Source organism: Montipora capricornis, chromosome 13, assembly GCF_036669925.1.
Source record: "Montipora capricornis isolate CH-2021 chromosome 13, ASM3666992v2, whole genome shotgun sequence".
NCBI lineage: Eukaryota > Metazoa > Cnidaria > Anthozoa > Scleractinia > Acroporidae > Montipora > Montipora capricornis.
The window spans coordinates 43,042,040-43,057,355 of record NC_090895.1 but is presented as its reverse complement, the minus strand read 5'-3'; the positions used below and the strand labels follow the sequence as shown (position 1 = coordinate 43,057,355).

Here is a 15,316-nt window from a genome sequence, read left to right as displayed (position 1 = left end):
AGGCTTTGCTCGGTAGCCATGTTGCGTGGCAGGAACAATGAAAATGTTTTGCATTAGAAAGAACATTTGTCCCCATGGGAAAAAGAATCTATTATTCCTGCCAAGCAACATGGCTGCCGTGCAAAACCTCTATACACCTAATAGATCATTTTCACCGTCACGCAACAAAAAAAAGAATCGAAACCGTTCGATGAAATAAGCCAAAAACTTGGAATGTCGTAGGAGACAAATTGATAAATCACCTCACCAATTCTAAGGTCTGTGCGGCACATCGCTTCTGAGTTATTTCTCGACGCATTTCGCGCAACTTATAAGAGTTTTGTATGGAGCCGCCAGGTTGGTGCACCACTGTTGCCCACCAATATGGCGGCCAGAATCAACACGAACATCTGGAATTCACTTAGCGATGAAAACTCTTACTTTTTGCTCTTGCGATAAAATGCATGTGCATGAACACATCTCCTAATGTACTTGAGATGTTCAGACTGCTGAGATTCATAGGCATGGACATTTTTTCCCAATCAAATAACTTTGTATCATGGTGTCACGCAAGATAATTCGGAAATCCAAAATGCTGTATTTTCGAAACGAAAGACGTCATGGAACTGAAAACTTGAAAAAGGTTCATTTCTAGATTATCTTTAACCTCCTATAGATAAAAATTCAAAACACCTTGCGATATTTGATGACGTCACTGTGAAAACCATCTATTCCAAAATAGCGACCATTTTAGTATTCTTCTGATTGCTTGCAAATTAGCTGCCTCGGTCAAGGTTAAATATTCTTTTGAAGTTTTAGCTTAATTAAGAACGAGGCAACAAGGGCTAATTTGGAAGCAAACAAGAGCAATGGGGTTACTTCCTGACGCTAAGTGAGATCAGAGCGCATCTATTTAGAGGCGATGGAGAAATTGTGGGTGGCCGTCCCGAAACGACTCATCGCGTATTCCCGGGTACCCTAAACGTTTTGTGTGAACCACTTTGTGTATTTACGGTTCCAACTCAACAATTTTGCCCTTTCTTATCTATTAAATATGCCATGAAGGGAACAAGTGTTTTGAATAAGCACCTTGCAGTCTTGGAAGAATGAATCTTCGGGCTCTCACTGTTCTTCTCAAACTCATTAATAATTCATAAGCCACAAAATTTCGGCAACTTTGATCCCAAATATCTCTTTAAGAAACTGATTACTTTGAGAAGCAATGTCACACACTCGAAAGAGTGTTTCATCAGATATCCGATAAAACACTCCTCGTGTTTGATATATTACTTAAAAGATGGCCCCTAGCAGGCGTGTTTTCAGGAAGTCCCGAGCCATTTGAAGCCTATTTTGGGAAAGAGACCTTGAAATAATGTTTTTTCTTTAGTATTTTGGGAAAACAATTAGCCGATAACAAAAATACCATAATATTCTTTGTTTGTACCTCCAAAATTTTGCATACGCATTGCTTTTCTTTTCTCTTGGGATTTACAATGCCTAGGAGGAACTGGAAACAAGGCTTATATTTTGGGGGGACAAACAAAGAGTATTATGGTATTTTTGTTATCGGCTAACTTCGAGATCAGCTTTTAAGAAAAAAAAGCGAGTCCCGGTGTCAAGTGCCTTAATTTAGGCTTCTAGCAAACGAGCACCAAGAATAACATCCTGCGAAAAAAGTCCCAATGATTGCGTTACAATAACCTTTTCTTGTTCTCATGTATCAAAACGGTTCACCAAGTTCTGCTGGTATAGAAAAACAACGCTGCGTAAGTGTCCAGAGATACCATTTATGGCACTGATTGTCTTGACTGCACCCAATAAACAGGGAAGGCAGGAGCGGTTTCCATTCAGATGTGTGGCTTAATTAACACATATCGACCCACTTGAGCACCAAGCAGATACGTGTAGCGGAAGCTAATCGCGAGAAAGGTGGTTTTAAGTCCCGTCTGATTGGTTTATCACAATTACACTATTTGCCAGTCACAGCAAAGAATAATACCACAAATCTTATCGTGAATTTTACTTTGAGCCTAATAGCTGTTGCTCGAGAGATGTACTTTAACGCCGGCATTTTTTCCAGTTCAATTGGCAAGAGGGCCTTCACTGAGATAGAACAGGAAAACACAACGAGCCGTTACTTGCAGACGAAGTTCAGTAACATTTCTTTTTCCTTCATCTTTGTATCAAGCTAACTCTAAATCGGCCATTCATAACTATCTGAGACATGACGCCTCGTAAGCTGTGCGGTAAACCAATCAGAATTCAAAACAGTTCTGTTGACACCGGAACATCGCAGTTGTTTTAGGTTTTGCAACCAGCTGAACGTGCGAATCGCCACTGGTTTAGATTTTGTACGGGAAAGAACATATACCGCGATATTTTCCAAACGTTCAGAGGCGGTGTTGCGAGATTTTTTAATCCAAACGATCGCCTAGTTATTTCCGCCACTATATTGAAAACCGCTCTGGCTAAAAACAGTTTATACACACTAGCATTTTTCTAAAGGCGCCAATTAAGGAGAGTTTATATCGTCATCTTGATCTGGTGTAGAGGGCATTTTCTGAAGCGCTTGTAACAGTCTCTCTTGTTTACGAATGAGATCATTGATCTTACTCTCTCGTATTTCATGTTTTCTCTGTTGTCTATCATCATCAAAAGCCCTTGCTGCGATGACTTCTTGGCCAGTCTCAATTGCGTCATCCAACCCATTGCTCAGAACCGTTTGGTCGTGGGACTCGCTGCTTCCTGCCTGGCTATTTCCTGTCTTGCTACTTCCTGTCTTGCAACTTTCGAATTCAGTTGCCTTTGGCAAATGTTTCGGAACTTGTGCAGATTCTAAATAGCAAAGAGGTAGTATGTGTAATGCTACGCAATACAATTCATGGTCGTGCGGGGAAGGGGTTACTTTCTTTTTCAAACGCTTCTTGAGCGTTAACTGGGCTACCCGTCAAAGACATGTTAAGGACGGTACCTACTATTGTTATTGCGCATACGTTCTGCGCATCTCGGATTTCCTATTTGCGGTGCTTATTAATACAGGGATATTTTTGCGCGGTTCAAAACTAAGCGGAAAAAGCAGAACTTAGAAAGTGCTCTTGGTTTGCAAAAAGAAAATGGGGGGTAACCATGCATTTTTCAGAGATAATTAAGCTTCAATTGGGAAATGAACGCACCGTCCTTAAAAGAAAGGCGGTTACTGTTCTCGTTCTCCTGCACGATTAAGGACCAAACCTTTGTAATCCTAAGGATTGACTTTCATAAAAAACGAAATGGTTTCAAATTAAAGTGGTGTGACACTGCTTTTAAGTTACCCAGTGCACACTTTGTGTTTCAGCTTCTAACGCGGGGTAATCTGGGAGAAAGTCTCCCTCAATCTTCAAAGATACACAACGATTTAAACTCACCACAAAATACTTAAACAACATCGCAAATAAATATATCGATATCTCTGCTGTTGCTCTGCGTAGTTTCACGTGCAATGTAGGGACGCATATATAATTTCCCGTTGAAGCCAATGAAATCACACCACATCCCATGAGTGAATACAGAGAACGTTTCAATGGCCCTTTTCACGGTTAGATTATATTGTAATGCAAATGAGAAAAACTATCATGTGTGGAAGGCAATTTCGGGCTATTTTGCAGTTTTAATGCGAAATTGCCAATAGCCCGATATTGCCTCGGATAATGCAAATAAGAAAAACTAACCGTGAATAGGGCTATTCCTAGAGATTACGATCAGATAATTATGTCCAGACATGGACCGAAGTATAGTTAATAGAGGGGACTGGTTTTGAAGCTCGGCAAACATTAAAGAAGCAAACAAAGATGCCAAGATTTAGGTTGGAAAGTCCACGACCGTGCACAATCTTTTGTTTTGTGCTTATACACTGTGCATAAATTACGTAACCAACACGATTCTATTGGTTAGTTCCTCAGTACGGAGTAAACAACTATTGACTGTGTTTTGTGCACGGTCAAGGCCAAAAAAGAGAACTAAAACCTACAACAAAGAAATTTGTGGGTTTCATAACCATTCCTCTCTATTCATCATCACCCTTCGGCACTGGCCGGGATGTTTTGCACAACAGTTTTCGGTCCAAAGTTGACTGCGTTTCCCGTTGAGAATGGAAGAGACAAGAACACACTTGGAAATTTGGTTGAACATCAAAGTTCCTTTATGCTCTAGCATCACGTTCTATTCTTGCATTTTCCACTTCCGCGATACGATTAAGTATTCAAAAATTGGAATAGAGTCATCGCCGGAAACCAAATAATAAAGTCTGCACTTCTGAACCACCATGAATTTATGATGCAACTCTCTCGAATCGGTGTGCTCGAAAGGGGAAATTCTTGACCCCTGTTTCCTATGTCTAATTGTCCCGGAGTTGTGCGAGCAACCAACCTCAGGGGCTTTTAAGGAGCTTTCTCGCACCCGTGCACTCTATTTGCTTTTATGTTTTACTCTCCCTTAATAATTGCTATGCATGCAACTTAACGTTAACTAAAGGCCCCGGCAAACAGCTTCAACATTTGTTTCAAACCCGTACGATTTTGTTGAACAACGATGTTAAGACCGTTTGCCCGGGCCTTGAGACTTGAATAGACTGCAAAACAGTCGTATTTTTTTGTGGAACGCAAGCGACACGGTAAAATAATATTCAAACGAAAGGTCTGTAGCGAGTGTAGAAACGGAGAGGGAGAATGGGGAGAGACGAGGGAGAGCCTCACACGCCCGTAGGGCGCGTGAGGCTCGCGCGCTTCACACGCGAGGATCACGCTTACGGCGCTTCGCGCCTTCCGAAAATAGAAGAAAACGACTGTTTTGCAGTCTAAGTCTTCGGGTGCGTTCGATTGACCGTATTCCGGAATTGTTGGTTTTCACTCACGTGATCAGCCATGTTTTTCAACGAAAACAAAAGAGAACTTTTGCATAATAATACAGTTCAATTCCCGGAGAATTTGGACAGGGCTCCAACATGGCCGCCGTTTCTTTGTTTAGGGGCTCCAACATGGCGGCCTTGACGTCATGTGAAAACCGAGAATAGAAGTTAGAAATCCTTGGTTTTTACGGAGATTTACATTAAAATTCTCAAACACCTGCTAAAATGCTATTTCAAACGTATCTTTATTATCCTTGTTGCTTTAAAACGCCAGACATACCGTTTTTAACTCGTCACTCCACGTATTCCTTATTCCGGAATAGGGTCAATCGAACGCACCCTTAATAGATTTTACTGTCAAACGTCAAGAAAATCAAAGCTTCGTGACAAAAAAAAGGTCTTCGCTGTAAATAAACTTTGAATTTTAAAAACCCTATCTGCAATCTGCGGTTTTCGCCCATCCCTGCTACCTTTTGCATTCGCTTTTTTTCTTTAAACCTATCTTCTATGTTTTAGCAGTTGCTTTTGCTTGGCTTGATTTGACCGACTGTCCGCAGTCGCTGAATTGGTTATATATTGGTTTTTCCACCTACAAAAAGGTTTCAAGTGTAATTATAAAAATTTTTCTTTGAAAGTGCACTGTTGTGCTAAGAGGGGCCCCAATAGGTTTCGGGATCCGGCCTTTGGCGTTTTTGGAGCCCGGGATTCGGGATTCTAAAGAAATATGGGATTGGGATTGCATTTATGGCGGGACGCGGGATTTAACGTTATTACGAAGCGGGATCCGAGGAAATCGTCACTGTGAAGCTCCGAGATCAGGGATTTCTGTCGGCGAAAAGTTTAAAATAACTCAACTTTCGCCTTCGGCAACGACGTAGCCTGCGAACGCACACGTATGTCTGGCGGTCGTTTCTCTCCCCCGAAAAACGACCGCCGGAAATACGTCTGTGTTCGCAGGCTAGCAACGACGGAAACGACCGGAAATTTAAGCTGAGTATTCTTCATCACGCTGACACGTGCCTTTTGTGATCTCTATGGCGTTCTCTTTGTCTTGAACTTTGGCCGTAATAAGATCAGTCACACAAAAACCACGTGACCTTTGTTACTTGCAACTGCATCACGTGTTTTTTTTACAAAAAGTGTGTCATTTATGCTGTAGCGCATATGCCAAAAGTTTGGTTTGGTTTTTGAAAATGCCGGACAGCACAGACCTCGGTTGTGTGGCTCATTTTTATGAGAAGGGAAAGAGCGGAAATAAGAAAGAAGTACAAATGAAAGCATAAAAGACAAAGAAGTACAAACAGACTGAACAGAGAGAGAGAGAGATAATGCAGTTCATTGAACAAACAAACAACACCCCACAATTAAATTTATGGCTGAAATTTTAGATACAGAAACGACATTTCTGGATACAAACACTGGCATTTACAAAAGCGAAAGGTTCAAGAGTAATTCAGTCCTTGATAAGCGCACGCACTTCAAACCTATTGAAACATTTCCAGGCACTTCTCCTCGTGCCACCCACAAGGAGACAAAAACGACTTCGTCAAAGGCGAAACTCGGAGACTTCTCGGAACAAACTCTTTTATAAAATTATTTGAAGAGCTCGTCCAAGATTTTAAACCACGCCTACGTGAAAGAGGTTACTCCAAGAATCTTTTTCAAAGGACCGTCTCAGAAGCACAATTTAAAAGCAGGAAACTGGCACTCCTTCGAAAACCACAGGAGAGCAAACTAATCTTGCTTTTCGTCACACAATACCACCCAGAAGCGACAAACTTGAAACAAATCCTCATGAAAAACTGGCATTTAATAGAGGGACAACTATTGCTCAAAGAAATCTAAAAAACCCGCCCCACATATATTACAAAAAGAGGGCGGTCAATCAAATGTATACTCGTTAGAGTCAAATTACTAAACTGAAAGGCTAAAACACGCGCTAGGGAGCCCTAGTAGGGAGTCGTGTAGGCCTGTCACTCCGGTACACTGCTAAACTTATAACGGAGTTAAACAAACTGGAAAATATGAACAGATTCAATTACTATTATGTAATAATATATAATAATGGGCAATCACGCATCATTTCGGTTTAAAACTGCGATTGCATGCGAATGCTACAATTAAGGTCAATTGGATCATGAAGGTTGGTGGAAAAAACTAACGAGGTGTATATTCTAAATCAACTGTTGTTGTAATTGACGACGAGGTTTGGACATCATGCAGTGACGTCATGACCGGGATCGGGATTGGGCGATAAAACGTTCGGGATTTCGGGATGAAGGGAAAATTTTGGTCGGGATCGCGGGATTGAAGAACCCCATTAGGGACCCTCTGCTAAGTTCATCCTGGCCATGAAATTTCGATGGGCTGCTTAATTAAGCACCCAAGAGCCGAGCTTAAAAAGATATCAAACTCGTCCTTTATTAAAAAGACACAACAGCTTACCTCCGCTTTTCCGCTCATGAAATGATGCTTCAGAAAGTTTGACGCAATCGGTATGGGTAGCCCTTTCGAGATGATTTGTCGTTGATTTGGCAGCAAGTTTTCTTGGTAAAGTCTTGCATCGTCGCTTTGCAGCCGGTTCATCACATAACACGTTCACCTCAGTTTGCTTTCGCTTTAGCGAATTACTTCTGTCTTTCAGTACAAGCGGATACTTCGGGTTATCAGAAACGTAAGCAAAACTCCAGTTGTTGGGCAATGTTCCATCTGTGATTTCCCGCGCGTTTGTACACTGCTGCGATTTTACCGAAAACTTTCCACTCCCTTCATATTCTCCAGCATCTTCAGACCTCACCATCTTACATTGTGAAGCAAGCTGTTCCTGTTTCTTCCTAACGTCAACCTCAAGGAAATTTTCCTGCCTTTTTGTACCCAGTGATGTTTGAGTTTTCTCGAACGATTCGCCGGCAATGCCAGATGCTTCAGTTGAGAAGCTATCCGTGTTTTTTTCAAGTAAAAGCTCCATTTTCTCAAATATGTTCATTCTGTACAAAGGTTTATCATTTTCGGTTACATTTCCGCTTGCCTTTTCGGGGCTGAACGAATTTTCCATTGAAGAGCAATGGGTTTTCAAAGACAACTTCTCTACTTGCGATTCTTGTTTGCCAACCTCTGTGCCTTGTTTCATCCCCTTATTTGGCGCTGTCAATGACGTTTTGACAGCTGTTGCATTGAATAGGCTTCCTTGTTCCTTCCCGAATTGATCAATTGGTATCCCGTTCGAGAGATATTCAACCTCCTTTTTGAGAATCGCCATTTTCTTTGCCAAGCGAAGTCTCTGAGGTTTTGAGACCTTGGATTCTTTTAAGATTAGCTGAATAGCTCTGAATTTTTGAACGCGCTGTAAAATTAGTGCAGTTTTCTTTATCTTCACCAAGCGTTCACGCGTATTTTTCACGGACAGTTCTTGAGCTTCGGTGGTTGAAGTTTTTGTCGCTTTTTGATTACCAAACTTTGGAGGTGAGTTTGTAACGTTTGATGACTTCAAGCCAGTGCTGAATATCTACATAGAAATTATTGTGGAAACATTAAAACTTACAGCTGGAAAAGACTTGTTCACAACATTGACATTGAAGAGGTTTTAAAGCCAGCCGCACACTCTGAGGAGAGAGCTGAGCAAGTTTCCTCGCGAGGCGGTTTTTTCACACGTTTCCTCGCGTGTATGGGCTAATTTTGGTGAGAAATTCGCCTCAAGAGGCCGTGAGGAATAAAATCAAACATGTGAAATATTTTTGGCCTCGCGAGGCAAATCCTCACAGTGTGCGGTCGTCACGAGAAACGAAGTTGAGCTTGAGCATCTTATTTCAGTAATAAATGGAATTCTCACGTGACTTCAGTGACTTTCTTCCCCATGCGTTTTTGTGCGAAAGTAGTTTATACTGTGACCTTACAAGCGCTTGGAGATTTTTAATTATCTCAACCCCAAGATTCAATCACTGGGATAATTAAACGCTGCTAACAAATTACTCAATCAATTTGAATGTGTGTGCATCTCCCCTGACGTCGTAAAAAGACTCGGAATTTCTCTCGGAAAAAAAAACAACAACAATTGATTCCGACTCTATCTGCAGAGGTCCCTCCCATTCTCGCGTCTTTCAAAACTTTCAGCACAAAACCAAAAGAAGAGAGTGGAAAGAAACGACCGCAATAATCGATAGAGGGGTGTTTTTGCTTCTTCATAAAAAGGTACCAACCATTTTGAAGGTGATTTATACTGGCGCTGCTGAGAGAACAAAAAATATTACCTGTTTATCGTCGCCATTGGTTCCCTTATGCTCTTTCGCATTTTGCTCGTCATCGTGAAGGCATCCCGTATTCCTCATTTCATTGCCTAAAGCATCAGTGGATGTTTCGTCGCGACACTCATCTTGGACAAGACAAGGCTCGGAAAAATCAATCTTTGTCCCATTAAGAGAGAGCATTGCAGTTACAGGATCATTGCACTGGACCTCATTGTCTTCAGAGACCTTGTCTATGGATTTCGAACTTGTAATTCCATCGCCGCCAAGGTGATTGTTGCTAAGTTTATGCTCGTCCTTAAACAGTTTTTCAGCCGCTGTTGAACTTCCGGAATGAAACTTGGATGCTTCTGTGGTTGTAGCTGGCGTAGGCGTTGGCCCATCTAAGTTTGACTCCACGAGAGTAAAATCTAACCCACTGGCACACTTGGTAGACGATTTCTGTAATGGATTTTCAGTTATCGAGTGAACCGAAATTATCTTTGGAAATCGCCCGTGATCGTATGCTAATGCACCAACTTTCAGTTGGTTGCCGAGAGCTTTATGTTCCACAGCTGGACTGCGAGAGCCACGGTAACCACTTGCTTTGCAAACTTCGTGAGAGCTAATGGTTTGATAATCCGTTGCGTGACAACCGAAAACTCTATAATTATCTGTTTCATAACTTATCTCTCGACATTTAGTTGCGTGACAGTCAGTAGTTTGATAATTAATGGCATGACATTCACAAAATTGGTATCCGTTGGAGACATATCGCATAAATTGAAGTTCTGTCCTTTGAGCGCTTTTCGAGTCGAAGAAGCTGGGAAGAGGGAAGCCTGAGAGAAAAAATAAGATTAAAAAACAGAATATCGTAACCAAACTCATCAATTGTTTAATTACATTTACAGGAGGTAAGCTAATGAAATTAATTAATTAATTCATTCATTAATTAAGTGTCAAGTGCATTTAGCGATGAGGCCCTGGGAAATCAAACGACAAATATCAAACCGCAGGTTGGTTATTGAAGAGGGAGGAAAGCCGGAGTGCCCGAAAAAAAAAAAAAAAAAAAAAGGTTTCGAAGCAGAGAAGTGAACCAACAAACTCAACACATGATAGATCGATGTCTTTTCAATAAGTCTTTTCCACGGCTTGGGGTTTTTTGTCTCCGCTGTCATTGGCGACATGGTAATGGTCCTGCATGGCTATCTCGCCGGTTCTATTTCGGCAGCGAAAGTACAATATCGATGATGAGAAGTTATCGACCACTAACAGATATGTTCTTCCATTGAGGCTGAACAAATCAGTTCCAAGAACTTGCTATGGTCCTTCAAGAACTGCTAAGGATCATTGGTTTTCGATCAGGCTTCCAATGCTCAATGTATTTGTCGCAGCTTTTGACTATATTTTTTACTTGTTTACTCAAGTCCGGCCATCACCCCAAGTCCTTGACTCGCCGTTTGCAGTTGACTTTTCCTGTTGTCCCACGTGACTACTATCCAAAATTCCTGGTACAGGTAGCGAGTGTCGTATACTTGAGAAGAATAGCGAGTCTATATCCGTCGTGGAGTTGTCCTCGCACTCTTGAAATATCTCCTGTTGAATTGCAATACTCCGGTTCCGCGTTATTTTCAACTGAACGACCACTACAAATTATCTATTTACTATTTCACTCGATAATTCATGATTTTACTAGTCAATCTGAAAAAGAAGAAAGCAGCCCATGCTGCGAGACTTAAAAACATAGTAACTATACACGCAAAGATTGACCTGAATAAGTACGAGTTCAAATACCTAATTTACGTATTTCTAGTGGCGGGTCTTCGCGTACAACTTAGCGGGCGAGCTAAACGTGTTTAACGTTACGAAATACAATTGTAGCTTCGTATTTTTTTGAGACTAGTTTACGCGAGAGTTCAAAGATCAAATTCACGGTCAATCAATATCATGATGAAACGTTTTGCACTGTAGGTTTCCTAAGTAGTGAACGAAACAGTACCGACTAATTAGGGAGGTTGTAGTTTTCAGACCATCATTCTTCGCAGTACGTCCAGAGCTTCCTCCACGGCATGACTATTCCGGGGGTGGAGGGTAGGGGGTTACTGGTACAATCGCTGAATCAACCTAAACCTTTACAAAAATGCTAACCCGGCTCAGACCTGATATTGTACCCTTCATCCCCTTTGCCAATCTGGTTAACCATTCCGAGGAAACGTGTTGCAAGTCATTCCGGGACATAATTCGGAGCTTGCATTTAGGCGATCGCTTCAATCTTCGAAGGATCAGCCTCGCTTCCATGCTTTCTGATTACCTTGTTTACGTCTAAAGACTGCTTCTTAAGACATTATCCTGTTCGTAATTGTTTCCAAACATCAGGACGTTATCCATTTGACATCCCACGCCTTCATGTCTGGACAAGATTTTCTGCGTGTATACAGCTCAGTCCCCTAAAGACCTTAGGATAATTCTTCTTCATGTAACCAAGTGTTCTCTCTCGTTATATGTCACGCAAGGCTTCTTTCTTGCCTACTGCTTATGGCCGTGTCTGGATGTCAGCTTGCGTTGGTCTCGTGGGTGGTACTTTTGTTTCTTCGTGTGTGGTTAGTTACAAATGATTTGGCTGGTCACCCTAAGTACAGTCCAGAGTTCAGCTCCTGCGGACCGCACACGACTACTAGGCGGATATAAAAGAGTAGAGCCTCGAATAGGTTTTAGTTACGAGTAAAGATAAGAGCGAGAGAGTGGTGCTGCAGCAGAATAAATGTTGAAGCATATTTTGTAATATTTTAAGCAATATTTTCAAGATTGTTATATTGTATGCAAAGTGTTCTAAATGCACGCTGCTAAGAACTAAGACAGGAAATTGGAAACATGCAAACCAGGCTGCGTGCTGCAAACAACCTCCTTCCTAGCAGTTGATTTAAATAACTTTCCCACGGGAAAATGCATCAGGCGGAAGCCGAATTTCCGCCGATGTTGTTGGAAGCACCAGTACCGTTTTAGCGTCTAATTCTGACAAGTTTGTAAGACCGACGACGTTAGTTATCTTTGGGTAGTTATCTGTAGCGTTAGCTTTCCCGCGGTTAGCCCGCAGGGGTTAGTGTAAAGGACCGTGGGAACGTCCGTTTCCGTTGCTATCAATTAGTTAGGCCGAAGTATCTACCGCAAGTATTTACCACAAGCTTTTCCGCCTTTGTTGCTGAGAGTATTAGGATCACGTTTTTGCAAGTTTTCAAGCCCTTTCACCAGTCATAGCAGTATTTGGCACCGAAAGCTTTCTCTCGAAAGTACCTTGCAAGTTTTGGTAACATTCACTTACACCACAAGTTCAGGTGCTACGGCCCTTGCACGTAATCATACGTCCAGGCTGTTACCTCATTGTCCTTTATTCATCAAAAGGAAACTTATTGATTAACCAATCACAGCTCGGCATGTGCATATTTAAACGCCAGTTGAGTAGTTTGAGACAATTGGCTGCCGGCAACGGCTGAGTGCTGAAGTTCCAAGCCAGAAAGAAGAAGTGAATCGCTGAAGTTGTGCCTACAAAATCTGTCTCGTAACATAAACATCGATTGAGAATAGTCTCTTTCTGCTCCAATTTTTTGGTGGCGCTCTCATCCCAACAAAAATATTCCTCCAATTCTATTTCAATGACATTATTTTCGTCATCTTGGCTCGGTGTTTTTTGCGCTTGGAGCACTTGTGACATCTTGCATCTGGCTGGGCATGTCTGCGTGTTATCCACATATTCCTCAGGAGGCCATTCGTGTATAAAGGATAATTGCTTTCATTTCCCTGTTAATCCACGTTTATTCTTTACGCTCTCGCTTTGTGTGGCTTTAAACTGCATTTTCTAGCCTTAAGTCAGCAGTGTTTTTGCTAAGCTTGTTGTTCCTCATGCCAACAACCAAGCGAGCAAAATTGCATAATTTGAACAAAATGAGCGAGCACAGGTCCCCCACCTCTTACCAAGAATTAACTTATTTTTGCACAACTAGTTGAGTTGTGGACTTACCTTGTCAAATTCAAAGCCAAATTAGAAGTGCGTGCACTAAGTTGCATATGAAATAATTATTAAAAGAAAGGAATGCGGTGGTAAGAAATGTACGGATATTCAGTGATCGTTTTACGCTTGACTTTAATGGGAATAGGCCTTTTGCAACAAACGATCACATGGTACAAAATCCGCCATGCTGGAGGGCAAGCTCATTATTATTCCCCCACTGGGACATTAAAACAAAGGCAAGTCAAGCTTGACTGGTTCAGGTCTCTTTGTTTTAATGACCGAGCGGGGCAATAATAATGAGCTTGCCCTCCAGCATGGCGGATTTTGTACCATGTGATCGTTTGTTGCAAAAGGCCAATAACAAACCTTAAATTTATAACTGTTTGAAGTAAAGAAAACCAAACGGATAAAAGGCAGATAAAGCGTTGTTAGGTTTTCACACTAGAAATTTAACAAGGTGAACTTACTCACCATGAGTGGCATGTTGCCAACTGAACGAAGAAGGTTGCTTATGCCAGTTATGCCCATTCCACGCGGCTTGGTGCGCGTCTTTTGGAGGAAATGGCGTTCTGTGGATCCAAGAAGAGTATATTGCAAGTCTTCTCTCTTCTTCCATTTCACTTTCATATGAAGAGGCTTCGTCTCTTCTGGTGAAAAAAAATTCACTCGAACTGATCAGGATTCCTTCATTAGCCCCTTCTTTGTGTTTTTCTGGGCCAAAAATATTTATATTTATGCTCAATGATTAAAGCGTTAAAAATACAGTGAACAAAGAAACAAACTTGAAGTAAGCAGCTTTTAGAAAGCGAAATGGAAGAACGGACGCAAGAATTGGCCATTTGAAATCGAGAACAACGCAAAAAAAAAAAATTATTTGGACTGGCGGTCAGAACAGGAGACAACTGCCCTATGAATATTTAGCGGTTTGAATGGTTTTGCCTCTACTTCTGCGCTGCATCACCGGATTTATTTACCGTTAAGTACTATTAAAATTCAATACTGATATAAAGGACTTTCTTCCATTCCTGAACCTGACGGAACAAAGTCCATACACCAAAACCTCATGGTTCTTTTGCTTCTCCTAAGTTGGCTACAGTAGCATTCCTTTTCGTCGAGAGAAATTAACATGTGAACATGTTCACCAAAGCCATGCAACTAATTTGCAACCAAATAGATCGGATTCCATTTCCGGACACAATATGAACGAGAATTCAAAGTCACACATGGAGTGGAGTAACGTTTAATAATATCAATGGCGCGCATCCACCGTTTCCTGAAACAGGGTCCGATACAAAATCCATCAATCCACTCTGAAGTGGAAGGGTGGATTGCTGGTCAATCGACTGATGCAGAAAGGGTGGACAAGTTAGAATAATCCCTTTCTAGAATTTCCAAGGTTGGAAGAAAGTCACTCGACTATTATCGAACAGGTGTGCGGATTTACAAATAAAAGAGCTTCGGAAGCAAATGATTGAGCGACTTTTAAGAAAAAGAAATGTCGCCTCCTATTAATGCTGTTCTGTTTTAAGTTGTCACGCGGAGGCCAGTAAAACAGAAATATTTACACATTTCTGGCGTATTATTTCCGTACCATAGTTCTCCGAGTGAGTAGCCAGCCCGTCAGTCACTATTCTTATTAGTTTCAATGACATCAAGAAAGATATCTTTTTCTAGTCCGTGCTCTTGGAAGGTAAATTATTCGTGCCACAACGTGAATTCATACGTCAAAAAGAAGTTTCCAGAGCTCACCTTGAAGATCCAAGCCGTTCGCCTACTGCAGAATACTTGCTTGTACTTTCAGTCATCGCTTGAGACCCAAAGGATTCATTCATGCTGCAAGACGTCCTTACACTCGAATTCCGATTTTATCCTTGTCGAAAAGAATGGGAAACTTTGCTTGAATGGGGAAACGAAATTCACGGAAAATTCGCGCCGAAAGAATACAGTGTAATAAAGCTGCAATCAAATGCAATGCGAGTTCACGTGCTTCCTTCTCGCTGCACGAATTGGAAGGTACTGGAAGGTGTGGTGATCAAATCAATGATCCGAAGCACGTCAAAAATAAGTTGTGTTGAGTGGCACCTTCCGTATCACAGTGACACACTTTTACGACGTCGTGAATTTTTTAGTCTCCGTCGCAGCCGTTATTGTTTTTGGGTCATTCATAATCAAGTTTTCTCCAATGATTGCAACTGAATTTTCTGGGGATCTTGTTTCAGTTGAGGCAAA

At 41.5% G+C, this 15,316-nt stretch overlaps 1 protein-coding gene across 2 annotated transcripts; it reads right to left on the bottom strand.

Annotated features, from left to right (window-relative positions):
- Positions 1-2,357: 2,357 nt before the first annotated feature.
- On the bottom strand, positions 2,358-15,062 carry LOC138028774 (uncharacterized). Of its 2 annotated transcripts, none has more exons than XM_068876385.1 (5): positions 14,837-15,062; positions 13,559-13,734; positions 9,109-9,920; positions 7,307-8,366; positions 2,358-2,814 (listed from the first exon to the last, which is right to left on the bottom strand). In XM_068876385.1, the coding sequence occupies exons 1-5, from the start codon at positions 14,917-14,919 to the stop codon at positions 2,492-2,494; spliced, it is 2,454 nt and encodes an 817-aa protein (XP_068732486.1). In that variant the 5' UTR covers positions 14,920-15,062; the 3' UTR covers positions 2,358-2,491. The 2 variants fall into 2 exon arrangements, with proteins under 2 accessions (XP_068732486.1, XP_068732487.1); XM_068876386.1 differs by having other exon boundaries at positions 13,559-13,656; positions 14,837-15,054.
- Between the last annotated feature and the right edge of the window lie 254 nt (positions 15,063-15,316).